The 27,873-nt window shown below is 46.6% G+C and overlaps 2 protein-coding genes across 2 annotated transcripts; both read right to left on the bottom strand.

The window, feature by feature from the left end:
* Positions 1–3,298: 3,298 nt before the first annotated feature.
* On the bottom strand, positions 3,299–3,920 carry LOC120458527 (keratin, type I cytoskeletal 16). The gene is made up of 2 exons (XM_039646201.1): positions 3,877–3,920; positions 3,299–3,811 (listed from the first exon to the last, which is right to left on the bottom strand). Exons 1-2 carry the CDS (start codon positions 3,886–3,888, stop codon positions 3,299–3,301), a joined length of 525 nt encoding a protein of 174 aa, XP_039502135.1. The 5' UTR covers positions 3,889–3,920.
* Positions 3,921–4,465: 545 nt separating this feature from the next.
* LOC120443997 lies at positions 4,466–26,329 on the bottom strand. Its single transcript, XM_039623475.2, has 20 exons — positions 26,182–26,329; positions 18,655–18,792; positions 17,839–18,578; positions 17,619–17,778; positions 17,318–17,561; positions 14,721–17,262; positions 14,316–14,659; positions 14,042–14,252; positions 13,625–13,977; positions 11,604–13,566; positions 11,388–11,546; positions 9,782–11,328; positions 9,102–9,726; positions 6,777–9,045; positions 6,546–6,715; positions 6,404–6,490; positions 5,780–6,339; positions 5,514–5,714; positions 4,767–5,457; positions 4,466–4,648 (listed from the first exon to the last, which is right to left on the bottom strand). Exons 2-20 carry the CDS (start codon positions 18,725–18,727, stop codon positions 4,586–4,588), a joined length of 13,002 nt encoding a protein of 4,333 aa, XP_039479409.1. The 5' UTR covers positions 18,728–18,792; positions 26,182–26,329; the 3' UTR covers positions 4,466–4,585.
* Positions 26,330–27,873: the final 1,544 nt, after the last annotated feature.

Genomic DNA, 27,873 nt, shown 5'->3' with positions numbered 1-27,873 from the left:
AGGTACGTGGAGTGGGGGTGGATTAGGGGCAGTGGGGAGCATTCCTTGCTTTTGCCCTCCATCACAAACAGCAGAGAATTCCTCCTAATTTGGTCCACGCGACTTTTATGACTTTAGTGCGGCCCCACTTTGCCATTCAATTTCACTTTCTGCCGGAGATTTATCATTAAAATGGTAAGAGGAATTGACTTGGGCTTTTGGCTTTGTAATGCGCCATTGATTCATATTTTTATACACCTTTTAATGCTTATTCTTGACTCTGCGGATTAGGTTCCAACAATAAAGGCTATTTTTAGCGCCTATAGAAATGAATTTTGTGAATTTTCTTTAAGGACAAACAGACTTTAAAGGATTGACTGAAGAAAAACTGGAAAAGCTAATAATACGCTCATTACTGAGAATTGAGAACGGAGATTGTGCCAAAATGGACGTGTTTACCAGCAAATCGATAATTTTGCCAGAGGAATTTCCCACATTGCCATCTAGGACCACATCCTTCAAAGGCCCTGATGCATTCACACCACTTCACAGCTCATTAGACAGGAAACGCTGTCGGTTCCAGGGAAAGCAGTCGACTCTGTTTTTCTGCGAATGCAGCCTTTGAAATGCTTAAAAATAACAATATGAAGGCAACCCGAATCGTTGGGCAATTGATTAATTTGGCGTTATTAATGTCGCAAGCTATTTTTATCTCAGCTGTGGCAGCTGGAAAATCGGAAATGGGAAATGGAGCCGCTCCTAAAAGTCCATCGAGGGCCACGTCTGCCTGTCAAACAGGAGGACACATATGATGTCTCAATGGAATGGCGGGTGATAATGTGAATGGGGGCATGGAAATGTATTTCCCTTACAACTCAGCACTCGAGGCTCTTCTCAATTTCCGCCTTCTCGTCCTTTTTGCCGCCTAGCAGTTTCCTTTTCCTCATCGATTGCCTGGCTGCCTGACTGTCTGTCTGTCTGTATGTCTGTATGTCTGAGTGCGGAAAACTCTTGCACGTGTACAGCTTCTGGCAGAAAAATCAATTAACTTAAATTAATTCCACGAATCCAAAAGTTCCCCCTTTCGCCAGCCCATCTGTACATACGTATGTACAGATGATACATACCACCCACCAGATCACCTCACTTCGCCAGCCTTCACATGAGCTTAGCATTGTAAATTTGTTTGCCAGACTTTGGCTAAGCTCATTGGCTGAGAGCTTTGGCTGCTGTAATACCAAATGTTCCGACAATTTAATTTGCATTTTATGCGCCAATCGATTGGATAGACCGGGTTGTCGGAATTCAGGCTTGGCTTTCGCATAATATGCTGGGGGCTTAGGCCAGCTAGATTCAATTGCCACATGTGGTCTATGGTCTAGGGAAGTGGGAGTCTGGGTGGGACGAGGACACCATCCTTAAATGTAACCATGTAATGTTAAGGACTTTTAACGGTTGTGGTTTCTACTCAAAGACAATTCAGTCGGGGTATAAGGAACTTGCACATATTTTCGTGGTTAGTAAATGGTTTGTTTCACTCTCGTAAAGTTCAAAGTCCGAAATTGTTCTATGATTATCTTTCAAAAGTCAAATATTTCAGAAAACTGCATAGAAACCATGCCTTCAAATGTATTCACCTTTAAAAATGCAAATTTCCCCTAAATGCAATGCTTTTGTGGCGTCGATTGAGTCCGTGAAAGTAGACAAATGGTAATTAGGCCAATCAACGAGGCGGCTGATCTCCGATACGCACATTTGGTCCTGGCCAAATGGCCATTCGAAACCACGACAGCAAACACACTGAATCACTCAATTATCGTTTAATCAGAATGTGCAATTACCAAATTTTCCAAATGAGTTGATGAATGATGCAAATGGCATTGCATCGCAGAACACAAAGAGCATAACTCAACAATTGCGTTTCGGTCGTTTGGTAATGGTTAATCTATATTTATCCTGCCAGATGAATCATTTGGCATGTTTTCATAATTAATTAAATTCCAGCGCTTACTGAACCCGAACCTGACCTGTTGGAAAATTGTAATGAACAATGGTTTCCTGGGTGTGTCAGCATTTAATTACGAAAAAGGTTTTGCCGCCTTTGCTTAGAATAATGTATTTAAGCAATTTCTATTACGTACCTTGCATTTACTTTGCATCCTTTAAAACGGAAACTTTTGAAGTTGTCTTAAAATGGATAAATAGTTAAGATTTGAAGAACAAATGGATGAACTTTTTTAGCATGTGTGGCCTTTTGTTTGTGAATGTAAATGAAATTAAAGTTCCCGACACGTAGGCAAACACATTGTGCACCACACATACATATACATATACATACGTCTGAGGCACATCCTTTGGATACATTTTGCTCACCAGTCGTGTGCGTGTGGAGCTACAAGTTGTGCATAAATAATTTGCAGCAGCTGCGCTTGATTGACTAACTGACTAAATGACTGACTGACTGACTGCGCTACGGAATGACAGGCATTAGGGGAATGGGAATGACTTTACTAGCGGCGTGCAACAAATGAAAATCATTGACAATCGCGGCAAAGTTGCCCACACGTCCCCTTCAAGGACATACAGGATATAAAACCAAGCAACACCTCACCGGATGAGAAGGCGTTGGTTTGTGGGTGGTTGGTTGGGTGGTGTGGTGTGGTGTGGAGCGTGCGCACGTCATCGGTTTGAGAAAAACCTGACCCACACTTTCCCACACAGCGTCAATCAATTCGGAAAAGTTTAACGAACCTGCGAGGTATATGTGTCAGTTGTCAGCGTGTGTATACGCACTTTGCCGCCATCAAAAAAGAGGACTGCTCAAAAAAAGCTTCGCTCGCAAGGGTTCTGAGATTTGTAGCCTTGAATGGAAAAGTTATCATAAGCTTTCCCATTTTCCCAACTAATTTTCGAAAGTTTGGAGTCTACATGTAAAGTGACATTCCCCTACTTTCACTTGGTCATGCAGAACTTTTTAAGCTTCGGAAAGTACTCAGCTAAGAATGAAACCTATGGATAAAAGCATATGCCAAAAATTTTTGGAACACAATTTTAGGAATAAAGCCTACGGATAAAAGCATGTGCCGAAAATGTGTGGAACAAAATTATATTTTATCATTTGTTTGTAGACTTTCTTAAAGTTCGTTATCTTCAGATTCGATGACCAACTCAAACCAATTTATTTATGATTTATTTATTCTGCAAACGCAGTTCTTTATCTTAAACACTATATTTACTCATTAGCTTTGTAAAATAATACTCTTTGATTCAGAGCTGGCATTCCAAAACTTACACACCTAACCACCGACGACTATCTACATCACCATCCGTGCTCCTTTTGCAGGACGTGCTTGTAGATGGTAAAAGGAACAGGATACGGCTTAGGCACCGGAATCTTGATCTGCTTGATCACTTCGACGGGATAGGGTTTCTCCACCTCGACGGGGTATGGCTTCTCCACGGTGTAGGGTATCTTCTTTTCGGTTATTTCGGGCACTATTTTGTACACCGGCACGTGGATCTCCTGCTGGACGGGCACGTGGACGGCGTAGGGTTCCGGTATCTGCAGCCGAATGACGTTGGGCACCTGAACGGCCACCGGATGGGGAATGGGCAGTGGCACCTTTTCGATCACGTGCACCGGCACGTGCTTCGAGATCTCCGAGTACGTGGTGGGTGTGTGGTGGTGGAAGTGGCCATCGCCTCCTCCGCCGCTGCCTCCTGATCCGCCGATGCCGCCACCGCCGCCTCCTCCGCCGTATCCGTAACCATCGCCATATCCTTCGCCACTGTGCTCCGAGGCGCAAATCAGTTGAATACTGCAAATCAGAAGCTGAAAGGCAATCCAGACTTGGAGTGTGAATCGAGAGATTCTCTATTCCGAGGGCTTGCACTTACGAATCTCCACATCTTGTCTATGTCCGTGTGGCTACCTGGCCGGATCTCTGTGCAGCAATGCGAATGGCTGCAATCTGTCCGCTGGTTTTTATAGCTGGCCCAAAAGTGAAAGATTCGCAATTGGGCCTAGGACGGCCGGTTGATGTAACCATAGCATTGAAATAGAAAGTATTGCATTACCACTCGGCTCGCATAATTTCCATTGTGCGCTTTTTCCAGGGAAAAGTTATATCAACAAATTGGGTTCAACTGGGTATCAAGTGGTTCGAGTGAGCGCGGACATGGTCCATTCCAGTCCGAATCGCCTCGACTTGGCTTGGCTCGGTTCGCTTTAGGGTTAAGGTTGTTACACGTACTTGAGTTCTGCATGCCACCAGCTGCAAAAGTGATAGTCATCCCAATGGTCCACCGCAAGTGGCTGCCACCAACTTGCAGCATGCAGCATGCAATTGTTAGCTGCTGCAGGCGGTCGGGCAACTTTTAATCAGCGACCGAGATTGGCGCAGACAATGAATAGGAAGCAGGAAACTGGTCGCAACTATGGCCAACTATCAACTGGAAATTATGACACCACCAAATGCGTTTACACTTTGTATTTATATGATTTGATTTATTTTTACAAAATATGCCTGTCGGTTATGCATTAGAAAAACCTTACATTCTGCAGTGACATAACTGAACTAGCTAACTAATTGTGGCGGACTACAAACTACGACATTACATTCGTCTCGCCCTCCGGCTCGTCTCCCCAGTCCCAGTTATTGAACGAGTCCTGCAAATGTAAAATTAACTTCATTACTATGTATGCTTATTAAAGATAAATCATTAATGTAATAGATTTATTTCTTTGGAAGGTATGAAGTCATTCAGCCTTCTCAATAGCCACTTACATAGTCGTCCAGGTCGTACTTCTCCTCGGGCAGAGCCTGTGGCGAGCAGGCCATGTAGGAGACGCCCGTGTTGTGGGCGGAGCACTCGCAGGTCTGGCTCTGGATGGGCGTGGCACTGAGGGCGACGCGCTTGGCGAAAATAGTGGCAAATCGCTTAATTGGATACTTTCTCTCCGGCTGCAGTTTGCGGGCACTGAACACAGATCCCTGCGTCTCCACCGCCAGCGTTGTACAGATGCCCAAATTGCTCTTCGGGATGTGGGTCGTGTTGCGGGCTTCCGCATCACCTTCGGGGAATCGCTTTGAGTAGACCAGTTTGCTGTCGAGGCCAAAGAAGTGTCGCAGCTTTTTGTTACGCTCAAAGTCGAACTCGGTGTCGGCCAGGATGTGAAGGTTTACGCCCTCCTCCAGCAAGTACTGCAGAATGGAGGTGTAGTCGAAGCGCATATCCCTGGCCGCACATCTGCTGCAGGAGAGCAGGATGAAGGTCTTCGATACGCCCGGACGGAAGTTTAGCTTGGCAGCTGCGGAAATGGCCATTAGGATATCGTTGCTGCTGCCATTTCCGGTGTTGATGTGGCCAAAGTAGTCCGCCAGCTGTTCCGGCTTGGAGGTGAATTCGTTGTGTTCGTATATGACACTCCTGGCCTTGTCATATGGAGCAACGCCTCCAAAGGCCACCACAGCATACCTAGGGTATTAAGGATTGGCAGGTGAATGGGTTAAATGATTTTAGAAAACACTTACCGATTATTCGTTAGCTTGGCGGCCTGGAGCTGCTCTTCTATGCTGCTCACCACGGTCATGATGCTCTTGGACGTCTTCAGATTGGCATTGCATTCCTTGGCTTCAACGATGAAGACGACGTCGCTGCTTCTTGGAATCTCAGGCCCGGAAAGCTCCATGAAAGTTCCCTCTGGCACGTACGAACCATTCGAGAGTTGGCAGCTAAAAAGGTAATGATTATTAATCTTTGATAATTCATTTGGCTAAAAGAAGGTTAAGCAACTTACAATACACACTGGGAAGGCACCCGCATGGGAACCTTCAGTGCTGTACAGGCCTCGATGTAAGCCAAAGCTGCTGCACATGCTCCTTTCACCGCCGGGTGTCCCTTTCGAATTGGCGGCGACTTCATGCCCAAGTCCAGACACATTTCGTAGAAAGGAGTTGGATCGAGGACCGCACTGCAGGTGGCCAGTATGCCGGAGCGGAAGAAGCTGGTACAGGCATCGTTGACCTCCTTGCTGACCTCTTGACTTTGGGCCAGCTTGTTCTGCCTGCACTGCTTTAGGCTCCACGAATCCGTGAAGCGCTGCGTCTCATTGGAGATCACGCCAGTGGACATTGTGTACTCGTCGTAGGGCTCGTTGTTCAGGGTTCCCAACAATCCCGCTGTCCTGCCAAAGTACCAACCACTCACCTCGAACCAGCAGAGATCGAACTGCACATTGCAGTGCAGACTGAACTCGGTATCTGAGGTGATGGAGAGTACGTCCAGATCACGGTGGATGTTCACATCTCCCAGTTTCAGAGGTAGGATGGGTTGGGGATTGCCATTAATGCTTATGTGCTGGGTAGAAGTTGAAGAGATTAATATCTACTACTATATACGGTGTAATACTTAGTTGACTTACATCTGTTTCGAGGTCAATTTCAATCAGTTGACCATTGGCAATGAAGCTCAACTTGCGTGTTAGTCCTTGGCCAGCCAGGGATTTGCTCTGGAAAATATGTGTTTTTCAGTAAGTAAACAAGGTATCTTTCTTATACACCTACCGCTGGTTCCAAAAGCAAAGTGAAGTTTCGTTTGAAGAAGTCGTGGGCTAGCAGATAGCTGCATTGGGAAGTGGGTCGTCCATTTCCTAGCTCGTCAAAGTTAAGGTTCAGACCGACATAACGCTGATCGAAGGTCATGTAGTGACGCGAGTCAATGAGCAAGGCGCGAGCTAAAGAATAACGTAAAAATTATAGTAACTGTAATATCTGGTATACCTTGAATAAACTCACAGTAGTACGGTGGCAGCCAGGTCTTGGGATCCAGATGGGTGCGCATGTTGTAAAGCTTCATCACGATCGATGAGTTGGTTTCACTGAAGAAGCTCTGCGCCTTGGCGAGCAATTGGTACTCGGGAATCTCCTCGAACCTGGGCGTCTCGTTGAAAGCGTGCCAGGACATGGGCAGCTTCTGCTCCAGATCGATAATGCCCACTTCCGGATCAAAGACGAACTTGGTCTTGGCCTCCCGATACATGTCGGCTGTTTCCAAGGCGTTCATGGCGTAGTTGCGGAACTTGTTCCTCAGCAGACCGTACACCTGGTGCAGCCGGTGCTCCAGTTGCAGTTCGTCTGCCACCCAATCGATCTTGGCCATGACTTCGTAGTACTTCTGCACCATGATCTGCACCTGATCGATTTTCTCAAGTTCTTTGATTTCCTCCCAGATTTCGGTGAGGATCTCGTTCAATTCAGCGCCGAAGGGCACCAGTTTGAAGTACTTTTCCTTGACGAAATTCCAGGCTAGCGTTGAGTACTTCTTAATGTTGGTGATGGCATCGTTCGACTTGAAGTCCCGGTAAAGTCGCTCCGCATCCGCCGTAAAACTGGAGACCTTGTTGAAGTACGGAGACTCTGCCAGCTCATTGGTGCGCTTGTAAATGAAATCAAACACCTCCTTGCTGAGATTCCAGGCTGTACTCTCTATAAAGCTAATCATCTTGAAGAGATGAGGCTCAAATCGCTTAAGCACTGCCTTCCAGTGATTCTCTGCCAATGTCCACGTCTTGTGCCATAGGTTTTCGATGTATTGTATGAACTTGATGTGCAGATCTTTCACAAAACTGTCGTACTTTGCGATGCCCTTCTCTAGAAGAGCGGATAGGTAGACGAGACTCTCGCCATGGAAGAATCGGGCCACCGCATCCAGAAGGTTGTTGTACGTGGTCTTAATGGTATCGATTAGCCACACAATGCTGTTCCGTAAAGCCTTGCCAGAATCTCCCATTGCCTGCCACAGTTCAGAGAAGATCTTGGGCAGCGACTCGATGTGATCTCTAATGGCGAGTTCATCGAGGATAGTTAAGGTGAAATTGACCACGTTTTTGATATAGAAATCATTTGCCTCGTACGACTGATTTACAAACAATCGCAAATCAGCGAGATCCTCCTCCAAAACGCTCAGCTGCCCTATATCGTCGATGAAATCCTTGTTATAATCCTTGGCTGTGTTCCACACCACGCCCATGGATTCCGTGGTTTCCGTGTATATAGACTTCACCCAAAAATCAATACCTTCCGAGAACGAGCTGTACACCGATTTGCCCACGGCTTGGATTTTCTCGCGGACTTCTTGCCGGATCGATGGACGCCAGTGGAAGCGGCCAGTGATTAGACGAGAGTGATTCATCTTCAGATACGAGCTGACATCGATCACACGTATCTCCTCGTAGTTGCGCCAAATGTCCAGGAATGCACTGCGTGTGTCCGGAATGTAACCGACCATTTGAAGGTTCTGACTGGCGTCCTCCGTCAGGTTGAAATCCATTCGAGCGTAGCGCTCCAAGATGTCCATGTATATGTAACCCGAGTGGTTTGTATCGGGAGTATCCCAGAGTGTGGCATTCAATCCGTAAATCGGATACCGCATGGTGGGCAGCAGGTGCAGTCGCACTGTGTGGAATGGCGACTGGCGTTCGTATTCCACTTCCCGCTTATTGACATCGAGAAGGGCCAGGAACTTGCCATATCTTGCTGGGAATATATCACGCTTGTAGTGGGCTGTAGACTCCGTCTTGTAGTAGGAGTTCCGGGCAGCCAAAGTTCCATTTAGCTGGACATCCAGTTCGGAAGCCACATGTTTGCCGTACACCTGGAACGTGTAGTTGGTGTGGCCGAGTTCACTGTACCTATCCGTCAGCTGAGCACCCAGCTCAATCAGTTGGTCGGGATATTCCGAGTAGTCGATGGTCAAGTGTGTCCTAAGCAGATCACGCAACCCACGGTAGTACGTCGCCCTGCAGTTGATGTCCTTCTCCAGGAGGGGATGTGCCACCGTCAGCGCGATGGTGCGATGCTCCCGATCTCCACGTTGCAGCGGCTCCGCTCTCCATTGCAAGTTGCTGTGTATAGTCTTGGGCTGTTGGTCGTAGTTGCCGCCCAGCCATTGGAAGGACAGGTCGGAGTTGAAGTGCGTCTCCGTCATGTAGTACTGTCCCGAGGAGGAGAGATTGCGCTTCGGATAGAAAATTTCCAGGGCGAAGCTCTGGGACTCGTTGCCAACCTGTGCGATAAATACAAATTAGCTAAATATCCTTTTAAATCGATCATTACGCTTACCCTGCTGAAGTTACCCAGCTCCAGGTTGTATCCAATCCATGCCGTTTCCGACAACTCCAACTTGGTGTGATGCCTGACAACTTCGGGACTGACGTCCTCGTATTTAGTGCTCAGCACCACGGCACGATTCGGATGAATGGCGACCACCTTGAAGTCCTGCGCCTTGAGAGTGGCCCGCGAGTGTAACTCACCGGTGAGATTGAAGTTCTGCGTGTTCCTCAGCTCGTAGACCTCGATGTGCTTCACGTCCTGGGTTCCCGCTGGGTCGCTGGCATCCCTGGTGCTGACAAAGTGAATGCCCAGCGGTTTCACCTCGTTCTCCAGTGAGATGTCCGTTGTCTCCTTGTATATTGGATGCTTTGCCTGATCCACCCGCTTGTACTTGCCATCGAGCACCTGCTTCTCATTGTAGACGACCTTCACATTTCCTGCATCCTGATTGCGTCGCTTTTGCAGGCCATATACCACATCCGCTCGATGCCGGGTCGCCAATGGAACTTCTATTTCCACATTGCCATTGAGGTTGTGGTTCAAGTTGTTGCTGTCGCTATCGTAGTTGCTGTTCAACTTGAAGTAGGCAGTATCCTGCGGCCAAAAGCAGCGGCAGTAGCGGTAGCTCTTACCACTGCAAGGTGGAATAAAAGTTATAAAATGAATAGTAATAAAGAATTATAACTCACTTGTTGGTGGTGAAGTTAAAGTCGGTCTTAAACCAACTGACATTGAGGAAGGTTGGCAGTGTGCTGTTGAAGATACCATGCATGTTGCTCAGCGAACTGAAGGACACGTCCAGGTCGGTGATGCGACGACTGGAAGGATAATCCAGTGCGCCCACCATGTTGTGGTAACCCGACTTTTCAAAGTCATAACTGCCGGTTACGGCAAAGGTGTGCTCATCCTTGAATTTGGGCGTGATCATCTTGGCAGCGAACTCCTTGCGGGCTCCTTGCTTCTGGAGCAGCTCGAAATCACCCTCCACCACAGACAGGCTTTGAATCTTACCCCACTCGACGTGGCCCAAGCCCTTGTGGTTATTGGTGGCATTTTGATAGGAGACGCGAGACAAGAGCTTGTTCTGTGCCTCCACACTCTCGTAGCTGGCCTCGAAGGTAAAATCGGGATTGATGAACTGCTGGCTGATCACGTTGCCCTGATAGTTGGCACTCAGCTGGTGGCGATCTCCCACAGGCAACGGCAGCTCGGTGATGACATTGAACTTGAAATCATCAACTGACTTGTATTGCGCACTACCATTCACGTCGAGATTCCATTTGGAATCGACGCTCAGGCGTCCACCAGCCTGCAACTGGGCGTAGGTTTGACCCGGATTCAGGTACTTGGCACTGGCGTGCACGATTCTCGGCTTGGCATTTGGTCTCTCCAGGTAGTTCTCCAGCACCAGCTGCATGTTCTCGCCCAGAATCCAAGACCACAGGCAACTACCTCGGCCAATGTACTGACCGATCTTATACTCGCCCACTATGTGGCCTCCCTTACCGACCAAACCCACGTCCGAGTGCAGGTGCACACTATCGATTCCCAGCGCCTTCCAGGGGGTTTCCAAGTTCAAGTCTCCCACAAGGGAACCCTCGGAGTTGGGACTAAGATTGCCGTAGAAATTAATGCGTGCGATTTCTGGCTCCGTGCTTTCCACTAGCACTGAGAAATCCATGGCTCCGTTGGACTCGCTGACGCTGTAACCTCCGGACATCTGGCACATTTTGCCATCCTCAATGGCGCTGAAGGAAAAGCGAATCTTCTTCGGCCCCGTCTCATGGATGTTCAGTTCAATCACGCCATCCCTACCACCAGTCTTGGGCTGTATCCTCAAAACGACATCGATGGGCAGACTATCGGTCATCCGGACGGCTCCTGTGACTCCATATGTGGCCATATTTCTGTACAAGAACCCAGAGACATCATAACGACCGGAATCGCGGGCGTTTCTAACCGCAGTGCCGTGCATGGAAATGTTGCGGAAGTTTTTCATTGGAGTCCACACCTCAATGTTGAAGACATCTTTCTTTTTGTTGGCACGCGTGCCGTAGGATATGCTCTGGCCCTCCTGGCTCATAAAGTTAAGATCGAAATTGAGCTGGGGATTGTGACCCTTGGTGACCAGCACAGAAGTGGACGCCATCTGAAGTGGCAGCATGGTTGTTTTAATCCTTCCATTTGCGTTGACAATGTAGGAGGGATCAGTGTGCCAGTCCGTGGTAATGTGCAGCTAATGGAAAAATACCATCAATAGGTTGTACTATTATGTAATATAACATTAGGCATTACCTGGTTAAGTGTTCCATTGTCGATGACCTCGAAGCGTATATCAATGGCATTGTCCACGGCTGAGAAGTCCTTCTTAAAGTACACTTGACAGCCATAGTGGGGAATAACGTCCGTCTCCAACAGGATACCCACCGATGTTTCCAAGAAGCTGTCCTCGTTCTGAGTACACAGATAGTTGGTAAATATAAGTGCTCGTTCTTAGACATTAATACTAACCTCTATGGAGGCAGCCATCGAAAGATGTGTGTGGGCCGTAACCGCGCTGATGTTGCCCTTATAGGCATTTTCATCCATTTCGAGGCGCCCGTGAACGTAGATTTCCTGGAGCTTTTCATAGGGTGTGAGTAGTGTGATCTGGACATCATGCGCCTTGGGCTTCACATTATCCTGCAGGGCGGTGTAGTTGAACTCAAAGCCCAGCTCTTGTGTGTGTTCCTTAGCATCGGTGACTACGAACTTGACGCGCTCATAGAATGCGTTGAAGTTCAAATCAACGTGATACTCCACAATTGACTTTATGCTCTTGGCCTCCGGAAATGGTGTAGTCACGGTCAAGAGATTGTGGATGTTTATGTAGTCAGGATAGTGGAGGCGATCCTTGAACTCCAGTTTGCCCTGTGGCAGTTGCACGTGACCCACAACCAGATAGAAATCAATGATCTCCTGAATGTCCACAGTACCCACAATGGTTGGCCACACGAGTGTGTCCACCTGGAAGTCCGTGAAGTAGGAGAAATACTCCTCATCTGGATCTGGCTTGTAATCCATCTCAGCATTGAGTGGCTTGAAGTCCGCGTCGTAGAGCATCTCCAGTTCCATTTTGTTGTTGCCCAGCTGATTGACCAAGTCAGACTTTGGTTTGCCGTTGATCTTCGCACCCAGCTTATAGTTGGACAATTTGCCGTGCAGCTGGAAGACGAACTCGTCCCGCTTCAGCAGCTGAACAATGAATCCGTTCTCCTCGAAGCCAGCCAGTGGGGTGAAAACGTGGTAGGAGTACTCGAAATCGGTGATATTCTGCATGTGCCACACGCCAGTGAATCCCAGGGTGACATTGTTCCACAATCCGCGCATGTCGACACGCTCCGGATGGAATAGTGCAAATACTGCCGCCTGTTGGAAGCTTTCGATGGGCGTGGCCACACTCAGTTTGACATCGAAGTTGAGGAGATTCTTAATATCCGCCAGGACCTCCACGCCAAGAGCTGCCGTGGGAGCTCTGACCTCCGCCACCGCATGACGTTTCTTCTCGTTCAGGCCAAAGCGAGCGTTGATGGTGCGGAATTTCTCCAATGGAGTGGTGATGTTAACGGTTAGCATGTTGTCCGTCAGCTTCTTCACATAGCCGTCCATGGTCAAAGTGAACTCCCGCAGATCGAAGTTGAGCGAAGCAGCTCCGCTGACCACCCGTTGGTCGCTCAGTGAGAACTGGGCCACCAGACCACCTTTCTCGTAGCCCTTGAATGGACTTACCAGATGCACTAAGCCGGAATAGTTATTGTATCGCTGGTTTTTCTCAATCTCCCAACTGGAGTCCATGCTGTACGTGTTAAAGGTATCATTCTGTCCACTGTAACCCAGATACAACTCCGTGTCCACCTTCTTGACATCCATCCAATGCTTGACCTTCACATTAATTGTGGGAATATCGCGAATGGTGCTGTTGATGCCGAAGCGCACATCAAAACTCATCAGATGATCGTTGACGTCGTAGTCGCTCTTGTAGCCCACCTGCAGCTTCTGATCATCTGCCCAGAAGAGCGTCGAGTTGACGAGGATCAGGTTGTGCTGGTTATAAACGCCAGCATCAAGGCTGTTGAGGCGCCAGCCTTCGAAAGGAGTCCGCAGCTCGGCTTTCACCCAGTTATGGAGAGTCTGGCCGGGAAGAATACCCGCATCGTACTCGAACTCGATCAGATCGTCGATGCTCCATGAGCTGTAAATCTTTCCGAAGTATTTGGGTCCTCCGGTGAAGGAGTTAAAGCCCACGTGAATGGTGCGCTCCGGATAGGTGATCATCACATTGCCGCTGTAGTGCTTTGTTCCCGGACAATTGTATTCCGCCAGTAGTCCCAGTCTCTGGGTGGGATTGCGATTGGCATCCCATTTCAGTTCTAGAGAGAGTTCCTTTCGCTTGTCCACATTCAGCAGGCCAACTTTAATATGCACATCACGTACTCTAAATGTTTTAAACGTGTATTAAACAGCCTGATTAAAGAAATTTGACTTAGACTTACTTATCCATGTGAATTTCCAGCTGCAGCAGTTTTGGCTGCTCTGACAGCAATTTGGCATTGATCCAGTAGTCACGTTCCTTGACCTTCAGTCGCACCTCCGCATTGGAGTCGCGATTGTCGGCATTGTATTGTATTGTGAGGCCATAGGGATCTTGGCCATATTTGGCTTGAACATCATAGAAGATCAACAGCTGTTTTCGGCGATAGACAATGTTGAGGGAGGTTACATTGAAGGATGGGCTTTCCACAATCATTTTGAGGTGATGAAGGGCCTGGGCCCGCGAACTGCGATCCTTGTAGTTCGCCTTGACTGCGACTGAGTGTCCGGTAAACCACGAGCCGTTAATAAAGATCTAAAGGGATTTTCAACAGAAATAAACTTAGTACCAACATATGTAGGTAAGAAGGATTTCTTACGATATAATCCTTGGTGGCCTTCTCGTTCACTTTAAGGCTGGCCGTGCACGAATTGAACTCCGGCACAGACACATTCATGTAGACATCGATGGCAAAAAGGTTTCGTCTTGGCAAAAGGACGGAAAACATTCCCGTGATCTCCTTCTCAGGAGTATACTTCAGACCAACGATGACTTTGTGCTCGGTTCCGTTTTTGTAGCGTTCTTCGTGCCTTAAAATAACGATAAATATATTAAAAGAAAATGAATAATAAGTGCTTTTAGAGTGCACTTACTTAACTAAAATGCGGTAGTCAATCTTTGACCTCGGAAGCTTCAGTTCTAGACTGGCCCGTGTGCTTGAGCCCTCCAAGAAAGAGTTCTCCGAATGGGCGCGAGCAAAGATCAAACGAAGTAAACTCGTGTAGTTGGGATTGACATAATCTGGCGCATTGTTGTAGGTGATCATGCCTTCGGTGTGGCCCTGAAGACTGAGCCACGTGGATTCCGATGCGAAGTTCAGCTTGGGATATGCCGAGGTCTGGAGCTTCATGTTACCGCGATACTCCGTCTTGCTTTTATCTCCGTTATTAACCAGCTTGCCGGCAAAGTTAATCTCCTCAATCTTATTTGCTTGGAACTAGATAGGAACAACAAATTAATCTATTGAATGAAACAACAAAACGTTTGCAGATACCAACCCTGTATTTAATGGTCATGTTGGTGGAGGTGGTGATCTCGCTTTGAACCACATTGCCCTTGATCACAACCTGCAGCTTCTTGGTCTCAAATGAGAGATCCACATCATGCTGCTTGATGCCATTCTTCTCATTAACTTTCACAGTGCCAGCCAGACCAGTAATATTGACACCATTAATGGCCAGCAGCATACGCGGATTGTAAATCCAGGCAGTGAAGTCCTGGTGCCTACGCAGTTCCATACCAAGATCCAAGGATCGATTTCCGTTTGTATCTAGATAGACATCCAAGCGTCGGAAATCCGGGTTTCCATCATAGCTGCATCCAGCGGAGACGCGATTGGGTCCATTCACAAAGGCCACGGATGCATTGAAGGCATCGGGCACCTTGGTCACATTTGCAACCAGAACCCGGGGAACCTTTGAGCCCGGTGTGGTAAACACCAGCGCAAACTTGTTGTCCTCTTCCTGCTGCTCCCATCTGTACTCGAACACGTACTTCTTAGCACTAAGGTCCGACTTCTTGAGAATCAAGCTGAAATTGAGTGGTCCTGCTAGTAGAAGGCTTGGATAAATCTCGGTGGCATTGCTCAGATCCGGAACGCTGTAGTGGGAGCACATCTGCAATCCGATGGCCTGATCGAGCACGGGCCAAGTGCATGTGGAGTTGGCACTTCGTTTGGCAATGCCCGCCTGGGGCACTTGCTCCTCCTGCTTTTGAACCAACAACTCCGATCGGACACTGAAGATCTCGTTTTGGTCGCGGGGAAGATCGAAGGAGAAGGAGACCAGATTGCGGCCACGCACCTTAAGCTTGGCCACCAGCTCGGAGTTGGAGTAGAGGTTGCTCTTCACCTTGATGCCGGATTGATCCCAGAACATGTCCGTCTGCATGGTGGTGATCACATCCACGGACACCGAGGGCTTAAACTGACCCTCGACATCAAAGTGCCAATCGGTGGGCGGATCCATTTCATCCAGGCTACCACTAACACGCAGATCAATGGAGGAAGCTCCGAAGGCATGAATCGCCAATGGAAGTCCGACTGCCAGGGGCACTGTATATGAGGCATCCAGAAATACCCGGGACTTGGTATACGTAAACTCTTTGCCTGAAAGCACATTCTTTGCCTGCTGGAAGGGATTGAATTTGGCAGCCAAGGCCATCACCTCCACCAAGGACTCTACATTGTAGTAGCGCAGATCATTGCCAAAGACCCGAAGTCCAAACTGTGCTTTTGGATTATTGTAGTCGTACTTCAGCTTATAACCAAGACTGTCCACGTTGCGATCGATGTCCTGTTTGCGAGCGGTACTGACATCACGCTTGTGTCTCTTACTACCTTCCAAGGACTCCTCGAAGTCGTAATCTTCGTCGTCTTCCTCCTCGGATGCACGTACATGTGGCTGAGCCTTCCTCTTCAGTCGCAGATTATCCAGGCTCAGCAGATTCTCAAGGGTATCGTCTTCCTCGGCACTTTCGTTGCCCAGCCAGCGATTGAGAAAGGAGAGCTTCTTGCGAAGCAACTGGCCGCTCAAAGGTCCTTTGGGACCAAAGGCGTTGGCCGCCAACTCCTCCAATCCTTCAGCGCGGGCAGTGAACTCAAAGAAGTTCACCGACTGACCGAAGAGATCGGCAGTAAAGTTAACACTCGCAATGCGCGGCAAGTAGGAATCGGTGCCAAAGATAATATTCGCATCCGTGGTGGTTCCAAAATTGTACTCGTCAAAGAACAAACTGTGTTCGTAGTTCTTCGAGAACTTGCGGAAGTCCATCTTAAAGCGTTCCGAGAGCTCATCATTGAGCAGCAAGCCCTGAGCCTCGATGCGAACGGGGGAGTTGGATTTAGCCAGGTTGGTCAGATGGGACCATACGAAGGAGCCCACCTGGTTGATTTGCTCGTGTTCTAGTATCGATTTTATTACCCCAACGGATATGTAGTCGGGACACCTCATGGCCTGCAAGTAGCTGTATATACGCAGCTCCGAGTTCAGTGTATAGTTGCCGTAGTTATCCAGGAAGTAGCTTCGGTGTCGAGCACAGTTCACCCTGCGGAAGGCCAAGATGCCGTGCAGGCGAATATCCACCGGTGCTTCGTCCTCACGAATAATCCACTGTAGCTGTTCGGCGAAGGCAGGTGACACCACGCCAACGTTACCCAATCCCTTCAGCAGGATTACCATACGCTCCCGGGTGCGTCGCTCGCCCTTGAACAGATTGTACAGGCTTAGGAACTCGGTCTCCAGAAGATTGATGATCTGTTGCACTCGAAGGTTCTCCTCGCAGGCTTCGTGGTGTTTGCAAAAGCTGTGCACCACCGCAGTGGCGCCCAGGGTGTACTCCGCGTCGAGTCGATTCTTGGCGTATTCAAGGATCGAGTGGAAGGTTTCCAGGGTGTCCTCGTCGGGGCGGGTGATGAAGGACAACGCGGTCATCCAGTCGTGAGCCATCTGCTTGGTCAGCTTTTCGTTGATAATCTGATCACGCATCACTTTGTATGAAGCTGTGCTCCCAATGAAGGGCAGCGATTCCAGCAAGTGATTTCTGCAATATTTGATTTAGAAACGTATTTGAAGCATATATCATTCAATTTACTTACCTGCCCTGTTCGCAGGTACTAGCAGAGCGTTGGAGCAACACGGATAGTGTCTTGTAGCTGAGGCTCTTGGAGGTCTGCAGAAAGTTGGTGAAGACATCGATGAACTCACGCTGAATATTGGGAAAGCCAACCTTACACATCTCCACCAAAAGTTCCCGGGCAGCCTTAATCTCGTCATGCGAGGGCTTTACGGCAGGTGTATGATCAAAAACCAGAGTGTCACGCCTTTCCACAAACTCGGGATCTGTGGACCAATCCTCGATTATTAACTGCACTATTTAATGAATAAGGAATTATTTACGTTGCTCTAGGAAACCTCCGGCGCTGTAAGACTCCTCCCCGGTCAGCTTCAGGCGACTGGTACTGGTGGTCAGGGCACCTGAGCTGACGTTGGAGAAGGGCACCAGAAGATGTGTCTCCAGACATTTGATTTCCTTATAAACGTTGTTATCAACGGTGAGCTAGATAAAATGGCATAAGAATTGAATTATTTATGTTATTTTTATGCAAATTACACTTACATTGCAGTGACTCTGGGATTTGAGAATGGGCCAGATGGTCTTGTCATCGCGGAATGTGTATGGCGTGGTCTGCAGAACGGAGTGGGTGGCATATCGCTGGCGGCAGGAGTTGATGTCCTTTGTCTTGCGGATCCTCACAAACGAACTGTCGGTGTCCTCCAGTGAGTACTGCACCTGGCATTGACCGGATACATCGGTTTCAGTGGTATTGGCATCGACGTCGAAGCGCATCATGGTGTTCTGGAAGGCGGAAAGGATGCCCTTCTTGATGTTGAGCACCCACGGCGTCTCCAGCTCCTGGGGACACACCTCGCTGATAAGGCCGTCGTGGAAGGCGAATCGGAGAAGATTCGTGGTAAGATCTTCATTGAACTTTGAGCTCTTAGGGTGGACATTCTCAAAGTTTTGCGCCTCGGACTCCTCGTTAGCCAGATTGTCATAGTAGTCGTACTCCTTATTCTTCTCTGAAGAATCGCTATCGTCGGACGATTCATTGAGCACGTCCAGGTTATCGTATAGCTTGGCATCGGTGATCCGCAAGTAGCCTTCGCAGGGCTTGGGGAAGAATATTTCCAAGTTGGACTTCAGCAGGAGGTCAGAACTATTGTCGCCGGATCCGGCGAACTCGGTGCGCACAGCCACCGTGTATTGATATTTGTAGAGCTGTTCGCCATAATTGAACTTGGCATTCTTCGGATCACATTGGGGCCGCCCGCAAATGCGTGGATCCCTCAGGGGATCTATAAAAGCACACAATGGTATGGTATTTGTAAAGGGCATGACATTAAGTTATTATAAGAATTTAAAGGTTATTACTTTCTCTCACTGCCTGAGCGTGTGCGATGAGCAGCAGCAGCCAAATAGCTGTCAATGGCTTCATACCGCCCATGGTGGGCTTCTCCTTGGCTATCGAGGATTCTTCGGATGAGATTGGACCAGGTTACATGTGGATACCTGCAAGAGAAGAGTGCGATATGCAGGTTGGAGATAATCCTGTTCATCTGGGACTTCATTAAGACCCATCACTGCCAGTTGACTGCACCGACTACTCGGTGCCTTTAATTGAATAAATTTTGCAATTGATTGGACAAAGGGCGAGAAAGAGCCGGGTTAACTTCGAAGTGCTCGTATTTGACATGCTGACACCAGCAGCAACTACAGAAATGGCAAAATGAGCAGGCCGTGTACTTCTGTAGTTCTGTAATATTCGCAAAATGATTTCGCACTCAAGTGCGTTTTGCTTGGGAGAATGCCTGCGATTTCCTTTGAAGCCGCACACATCCCGTCCAGCGCCATCCGTACATTATTATAACACGCCACGCCCCCTGGCCACAGCCGCCCCCCCTGTGGAGCGGAATGCAAAGCCAAAAGCAAATCAATTGAATTTCCACTTGATTCCACATAAAACACACAAAACCAAGACCCAAGGAGTATCCACCAACCCTCCACCGCCATCATTAATTCCAGCAATAAAGTGGGGGGCACCAGGCGGAATCCTGCGAGGCGTTCCCGACAGCTTCGATTGATGCCAACTGTTGTTTGCATTTGCATTTGATTTTAAAGCTGCAGCTCACAAAAAAAAATATAACAAAAAAAAAAGAAATCAGAGGAGAAGAGTGTAAATCCTTTTTTGTTTTCCCCCGTTCCGTCTGCTGTATTGAACCTCATAGCTGCATATAAATCTTGCACACTCTCTAACAGTGCTGGCATATTGCTGACTTGAAAAGTGATTTTGGTAAAAGTCAACAGAATTAAAGGGTTCAAAAGATGTGCCAGGCGAAAATCACAGTTTAATGTCCTTAAAATCTATATTCCTTAGCCGAGGCAAAAATATGAGCCTTAATTTTGAGGATCTTGTCAGATGCTTTAAGCAACTTATATGTGACTCCAGTACTGAAGTAACATATTTTGGTAACCCCTAACTTGCAAAAAATACCGGATAAATGTTGGCCAGCTTTATAAAGCGAATTCAACAAATTTAGTTAAATGCAAAAACCTGTACAAGCTAGAGGGAATTTAAAAACTGTCCGGAATGCGTCCATGTGAACACCTCTGTGCCACAGGACCATCCTCCGCCGCTTCCTGCGGTCTGATTGCGGTTCTGGCTGCTTGCTGACAATGATTGCTGCAAGAAACAGTGAGAGCACTTAACACTTTTTTGCACTTCGACTCCGGCTGCAACTTATGCTGTTCTGGATTTGGCCAGCGTGGCGTGTACATCAATTCGTTCATTTCCATCGATGCTGCAGCACCCAGCCCTCCAGCCCTCCAGCCCTCCAGCCCTCCAGCCCTCCAGCCCTCCTGCTCCTCGCAGGATAACTGTCGGAATCCTTGTGTGCGGCTGTCACAGATTGAATTGCGTTTGCTGGCGGTGGCTGCCCGGGTAAATAATGATTGCAAATCACGCTGCTGACGCCAATCGGGCCAAATTGCAGTTTCCACTATGTTTTATCGCCACTTTTCTCAGCAGGCTCCTTTCATTCCAGGTTTTATCACTTCCGTTAACATATTGATATATGCTTGATCATCCAGGCTTTTAAAGTACCAAGCTTAGCTTAAGATTTAACTCTCAAATGAAAACTCATAAGCTTCATATACACAAGCAGCTTAGCCAAAATTAATTTCAAAAATTCATAATCTACGAAGTTATGGGCTTTGACCAAATTTTCGTCAACCAAAATTGGTTTAGCAATGCTGCAGCTTATCAATTTAGATTTTCCACGCACGATGCATAGAGATTAGCGAGTCAGCGCCCCCCACAAAACCCAAAAAAAAATCAGAAAAAAAAAAAACAATGCCAGCTTGAATGCACTGCAGTGAGTCAGTGATTCCTCCTGCACATCCAGTCCACTTCACTATTATTATCTCCCTGTCAGCGATGACCCCACGACCCTTAAAATCTGCACTGCACCCTGCGGGTCATTCCACTGCTCCTGTACTACACAAATATCAACTTTCTTTGATTTGTTTGAAATGGAAGTGCAAACAGCGCAACCTTTTGAAAATTGTTTACATAGTTGTTTTTGGTCAGTCAGAAATAAACGTATCTACTCCATTTGCGTTTGCGAACTACCATTTCAAAAACTTGTGTGTTTCTGAATCAATTTAAAAATATTTGAAAGTAAATTCTTGAGTGGTATTTCTCCCAGTGCACGCCCCTAATACTGCTGCCGTTTTTATCCGCAAAGCAGACAAAGCTGATAAGCGATAAGCGGCTTAACTTCCGCGGCTGCTCGGACGTGAATCCAGATTCAGAATAGGAGTAGAACTATCGGGGTTTTGCAAACCAGCATATAAACTCGTATATATAATTTGACAACGATTTGCAAGAATAATAATAATGGAAATGGGATTTCTGCGGCGTGCTCTTTGATGGTTTTTGCTGCACTTTTGGCCTAAGCCTTTGAGCTTGTATACACACCCGAGCACGACCCCGAAATCAAACGGCCAAAAAAGTGCAATAACCAAGGCAGAGAGCACATAAATTCAAGTCCTCCTCACCTCCACCTCTGTGGCCCCCACCCAATTGCGATCCCCAAGCAAACAAAACTTACGATTACTTGGCCAAAGCCAGAGAAACTCAGGAGCCATTTGTTTTCATATTTCCCCCCTCACACACTCACACCTCCCCGTGCGCCGCTCATAGAACATTTCCCAGGCAAACATTTTGGTAAAAATGCAATTTTCAAGTGAAGGTGAAGTTGCAGTTGCCAGTTTCTCTGGCAGAAAGTGAACTGGTAGGGGCTTTGGGGCCAAAAGGGCACATGGCGAACTTTAGCAGATTGTTAGCGAGTTAAAAGAACACCTGAAATGACGATTTGAAGTACTATGTATAGTAGAGGTCTGCATAAGCCTCTTCCACATATGTATATGTACGCATCGAAATTTTAGAATTAGTTAAACAAAAATGACAAAGGAAAATTCTTTACAAGGAAAGGATAGGAATTCCTTGGCCTTAAAACTAGAAGGAACCAATATGAAGGTAAAACAAGTATTTGTTTGTGCTTCGTAGCAAGTCATGTGACAAATGTTATAGAAACATGTGAGTTTCAGAATTTATATGAATTTTTTTGATTACCAAACGATTCCGGAAGAAGTACAGTCACTCGAAAGTTGATTTTGATTATGCCTTGTGTTCAGAGTCTGTCTGGTGGCATCAAGGCCCGATCCCCACTGGCAGTAAATGCAACAAAGGGGAATAAAAAGCAAGAAAATTTGCACTAGCATAAATTCCAAAGTAAATGCAATTACGTTTGCTGCAGCAATTTTCCGGTGAGGGGTGGCTCTGGAAAAAATGTTAGGATGGGGGGTCGTGCGTGGCACATATGTACGCACTTGCATCCATATGTTCCGCATGAATTGTAAGGCGGAAATTCTCATCCTCGTCGCCGTCGTCGCTGCTGGCATGCAAATCTAATAACAAAGTAGGAAAAGAAAGTTACCCATGTAGCGAAGGAAACACCAACTCTGAGGAGTTCCAAACTAAATTGGAGCTGGCTGCGAAAAAAAAATTTTCCGAGCCAAAGACGCGCAGTAAAAAGAAGCAGATCTTCTTCATGACCATGGCGCTTATTCGAAAATTTTGAGTGCGTGGCATGCAGCAGCGGCAGCGAAAGCAACAAAAGCAACAAAAGCGACAAAAGGAACAGGAAACGATGACAACGGAAGCATGCAGTCATTGCATAAAGACGCGGCAGTTTGTTCCCGCCTCACATTCCTCCACTTGCAACATCCACTAAAAGCCAAAAAAATGATGGGGGGCGCGATCTGACTTCTATTGGCTTTTTCAAGCAGCGCCATTAATACCCCTTAAAAGTATATTGTATTGGGAGTAACGAATGTAACAGGTAACCCCTGAGCATATTTTACATCTCTTATCAAATGAAACTGAAAACTAAGAAATAAAAGCAAGCAAACTAACGCATACTTTAAGGCTTTAAAGTGGAATCGCTTTGTAGATACCAGGGGTACCACATAGTCGAGGGCCTGAACAACAAATGCCGTTGGCTGTTGTTGCCTTCTCACCACCTGGTTGCCATTTTAGCGCCATCACGCTTCGCTCGGTCGTGTTATTGTTGGGCCCCTCTGTTTTTGCACCCAGCCGCCTGGACCAACGTGGTCCTAATGGCCTCCAAATGGGCGTTGTGTTTTCGCTATGGCCCCGTGCAACTGCCCTCCCCTCATCGCTGCCCCTTCCCCTTTTCTCCAACGTGCATACAATATGCAATGCATTTTTTCATGTTCGATAAAGACAATGGGTGTAAGAAGAAGGGCGGACAGGTGGTGAAAATGGACGGAAAAAAGGGCCGGTGAAAAGGCAGGTGGAAATTGTTCGTGTGCTGGGTGAGAAATTGGAAAATTGAAAATTATGTGTATCACTTGAAAAATGGCTAATAAACGAGATTAAAATTGCCAGAGGCGTGATTTTCAGCTGCAATCTGCACACTGCAAGCTGAGAATTGCCAAGGCAGGTGGGAAAAAAAAGAGTAAAACGAATGGGGGAAATCGACTGGGATTGCATTGAGGAAAACGTTGCGAACAAGCTCATACTATGTGTCCTGAAAATGGGCACTTGTAACAGGATAATAGAGGAGCAGAAGTGCCCGAAATGAGAAAATATCTGTGAAAAGTTTATTGAGATGAAATGAATCATAACGTATTTTAGGAAAATACTGACAAATATCGGGCTCTGAAGAACCCTTAAAACAATTCAATGTAGAAGCTTAAAGAGGAGGAACCTTTCTATAGCCTTAAACCACACCTTATTTCCATTCCAAATCTGCTCAAATCAATACGCATACGCACCGTTGTACGGTGAGAGCTGCTGCAGCTCTTAAAGCGAGTGTCGCTCGCTTTCAGTTTGGCAAACATTTGCATAATTTGGCAATGCTCACTTAGATTCTGATGCCAGTTGCTCTTTCGCACATTTGCAGTGAACGGAAAGAAGAACTATTATGCAAATTTGGTTTAAGCGTTGAACAAAAAATATCCCCATGCCGTTTGTTTGGCTGCCTTGTAGTCAACTGCAGGCGTCTCAGCGCCATTCCCTTTGGTCGTAGGTGTTACCAAGCAGTTGGCTTGAGTTGGCTGTAAATAGTGGTTCTCCACCCACAGCTCCGCCAACTGGAAGTTTGTCCGTTTGTCCGTTTGTCCGTTTGTTGGTTTTATGTGGCTTAAATCGTTGCCGTTCCTCCACCTGCTCCAGCTGCCTTTTTATCCCTTCCTGTTGCTGTCGTGGCTCCTGTCGTTGGGCTACTTAGTTCTTAGTTGGTCTAGTCGTGGCCGCACTTTTGGTTCGTTTAATTTTTATGGCTTTGTAATTAAAAAAATTATGGCCAAGTGCTGCAAGAAGGGAAACCAAGTAGGAAACTAGCCATCTGTTTAAGGTCCTTTTTCCACAGCCAGTCCTCTTGTAGGGTTTCTAATTGAAAGCGGAATGCACGTGTGGCTTTGAGGCCGTCGAGCATTTGAGCTATTTGGGTGTATAAGCCCAGTGCCTGGCTATCAACGAAACATAGAAATTTAATGGGAATCATAATGAAGCCCTAAATAAGTATATTCACTCATATATCCAGCTGGTTTTCCCACTTCTTTTGACACTCTCTCCTCCTTTTCACTGGTTTACTTTCGTATCCATCTTCACCTCAACTAATCCTGGTTCTTTATCATGTTTAAGGACGAGACATATTGAGACACAGGAGCTGCCCCCACGCACATCCTTCCCATTTTTGCCAGGACGGATTGATGTCAACTGCCGCAGCGACATTTTCGGGCTGACTTCGGGCCAAGTGGTGCGACCTACAAGTGGACAGATCGCTGGAGGAAATTAAAGGAAAGCCGCTCAGTGGGCACCTTGTTAATGCGCTGCGTGAGTTGCTGATGACAAGATGGTGACATTTGAGTGCTTTGGGAAAGCCATAATCCTTTCACCTGCGCAATCTGAATCTGTCATCTGTAAGTGCTGCATGTTTCATGTGTGGGATTCAGTGTGCAAGCAGCAAGTATACGCCATGTTGTGCGGAAAACAATAAATGCGCTTAGAGTTATGGAGTTCCTTGTGTATGGTGTTAGGGAGTGAAATATCTTTCAATCTCCTTTCAGCACTTGAAGTGGACTAGAGGATATGTGCAGAGCAAGCAATGTTACAATCTAGCTAATCATGATTATTATTGTTAAATTGTGTATAAATAAAAGTGAGACCATCTAAGAATGATTCCCAAAGACAATGAGACCGGAAAATAATGATAATTAAACATTTTCCTCATTCAAGTATTCATACAATAATAAAATACTTTTTAAATATTATATACCTATTAAAAATATTGTTTTCGTTTTTATAATGGCTAAGAAAATTCGTTATTATATCACTTTTGAATTCACATTTAAAGGGTTAAGTCTTTCTTAGAGTACAAGCTCATGAAGTATGTATATAAGAATAAGTTTAAAGTTCATCTCAATTTTACTTAGCTGCGGAAGCTGGTATATTTTTTTTTTCAAAGTAGTAGCTGATTTCATTCTGGAATCTCTTATCACTTAACAGGTCTCAGTTCAAAGTATTTGCACGTTTTTGTATTTTTTTATTGATCAGATTATTCGCTTATAAGATGTTGTATTTCATTTATAGATGAAATACAATGAATGATTTAAAGTACACCAATAACGATGAAAGCACTCATCTGATATTATTGAAATCAATTTTATAATGGCATATTTACTCAATTAATAATAGACATAATAGCACATATGTATAATCTGTTAATTCATAGTTTCACTGCAAAACATTTCACAAGCAGAGTAAATAAGACAGTCAGAAACTGAGAGATTTTTCTCTGCTCTTCCCCGACAGTTGCTTATCACTTCACACACTTTATATTTATAAGACCCGACATTGATTAAACTGCGACTATTCCCTCTTGTTTTGTATTGAACTCTTGACCCAACTTATCTGGGTACGAGACTGATTCCGATTCAAAATCCACACGTATGCGATGTTAACTAGCGATTTCAACGACATGTGGCGCACGGGTTTTCACAGTTTGAGGTTATTTTCGGAAACTTTCCACTTCTATCAACTTCTACACATTTTCCGCTACATTTGGGCTCCGCACCCGTAATGGGATTTAACTCATTCGAATTTGCAGCATTTCACTGCACTTTGTAGTAGTGAAAAAACGCGCACACATTAATGAGCTGCATGCTCATTTCCGGTACGTTAGGCACACACTTGCACGGGCCAGCTAACCCACGCACACAAACGCAGAGACTAAGGCATTAAGTGCGACGGCGCAACAGGATGGCGTACAAGTGCCGCCGAAGGCAGCAAAACAGTGAATTTATCCTTACTTCCGGTTCGAACGCGCCGCCAAACCGTCAACAGGCTGGTTCTCTTTCTCTGTCGCTCTCGCTCTCGCACCCGCTTTCGTTTCCGGTTCCGTTTTACAGCTCGCCACTCCACTTGAGTTCCGAGGAAGCGTCCGTTGCCCACGAAGCGGCAAACACGAATGAGGCGTTGAATTCTGGCTGATGCTGATGCTGATTCTGATTCTGCTGCTGCTGCTGCTGATGCCGCCGCTCGTTTTCCGCTCGTTCGTTCGCAGGCTCTCGGCTGAGCCGACTATCGAGTCAGACACTGGGGCACTTGCCCTGTAACCCCGCAGTGCACTGGAAAAAAATGTTGATTAGTGCATCTCTTTGAAAAATAATGCACTATAGAACTGCATAAATATGTCTTAGTGTTACTTTTAATATAACTGCTGATTGAATACTTAAAAATGTAATTGAAATTATTCCTTCCAAACAAAACTTCTTCCTGTAAGAAATAGTTTACTTTTATATCATTTTAATGCAATTATTAACCTAATCACAGTGCAATCTTTTTTACAGTGCTTGATGTCAGGCCCACTTTTCGTAGATAAGAGACCATGTCTTTTTTGCGCTGGCACATCTCCTCCGGTTTCAAAGTGCGTGGTGAATGAATGGCAACTGGGAACTGGGAACTGGGAACGGGAATATCGAGGAGACCGGAGTCCAAGCTGAAGCCGGGACATGAATGAAATCGTCGCGCGCATATCAGACGCATGCCTCCACAATCAAAGACACCGCTGCAGTCCATCCTAATGGCTGTCAGCTCTGGTTATCGGAACTGGACTGGCCGAAAAGCATCCCGCTGGCTTGTCGCCCACTTAAATGCCTTTGGTCATGCCATATTTCAAAGGATTTGGTCGTGGCCCTTCGTGTCCTGTGAATATCCTGGCCCTGCGAATACTCTATCGTATGCCCCTTTTCGATTTCATACTGTCAACTGTATGCCGCTGCCGATGATGTTTTGCTTATCGGTTTGGACTTTATATTATTTATTCCACCGACTCTGTTCCCTGGTCTCTGCCACCCCAAAATGCCTCACGCTGGGCGGTGCGTATTTATTTTGTAGTAAAATCAACAGCCGAACCATAAAGAGAGGACAATCCAAACAAGCAAAGAACCGGAGGAACGGAGGAACGGAGGACCGGAGTCCCAGTTGCCCTTCATGCGATTGTAGTTGATTGATTGCAGAAGGAGCAGAGATAACACAAGCGCGGCGCAGAGACAGCTCTGATAAGTGGCGTATGGGAGATGTGTGATAAGAAGGAGTCGGGCGAAAGGTTATGGATGACAGTTACGGAGATCGAAGCTATCAGCTCCATGGTCTGGCTGGTAATATTTTTGAGCCCAACAGATGGAAAAGTTAATATACTTTATAAGAACCGTGCAAATACAACTAAATGGTATAGGGTTACCAGGCAAAAAATGTAATATACAACAAATTTGTTTGAAAATCTAAGAACACTATGCTTGTGATTTCATTTCACTATGCTTGCCGTGCTGAATTCGGTGCCTTCGATGGAATTGGTGTTTTTCAAGAGGGCCAACGAAAGCGGACCCCTGGCAGCTGTTGTTGTCTAGTTGGGTTCGACTTTTGGGGCTCGGTATCCAAGCCGATCCGGCTGCTCCATCTGTTGCGGTCATGGCCATGGGGCCGGCTGGCTGAGCCAACAA

Source organism: Drosophila santomea, chromosome 2L (assembly GCF_016746245.2).
Source record: "Drosophila santomea strain STO CAGO 1482 chromosome 2L, Prin_Dsan_1.1, whole genome shotgun sequence".
NCBI lineage: Eukaryota > Metazoa > Arthropoda > Insecta > Diptera > Drosophilidae > Drosophila > Drosophila santomea.
Note: the sequence above shows the minus strand (reverse complement) of the source record. Positions and strands in the feature narration are given on the sequence as shown.

Bases quoted from the DNA above. Each gene is read 5' to 3' on its own strand.
- LOC120443997 (XM_039623475.2), bottom strand. From the start codon at position 18,727: ATGGGCGGTATGAAGCCATTGACAGCTATTTGGCTGCTGCTGCTCATC. The intron at 13,567-13,624 runs GTAAGTCTAAGT...TAAAACATTTAG, and splicing joins CTGGAAATTCACATGGATAA to AGTACGTGATGTGCATATTA. The intron at 11,547-11,603 runs GTTAGTATTAAT...CTGTGTACTCAG, and splicing joins CGATGGCTGCCTCCATAGAG to AACGAGGACAGCTTCTTGGA.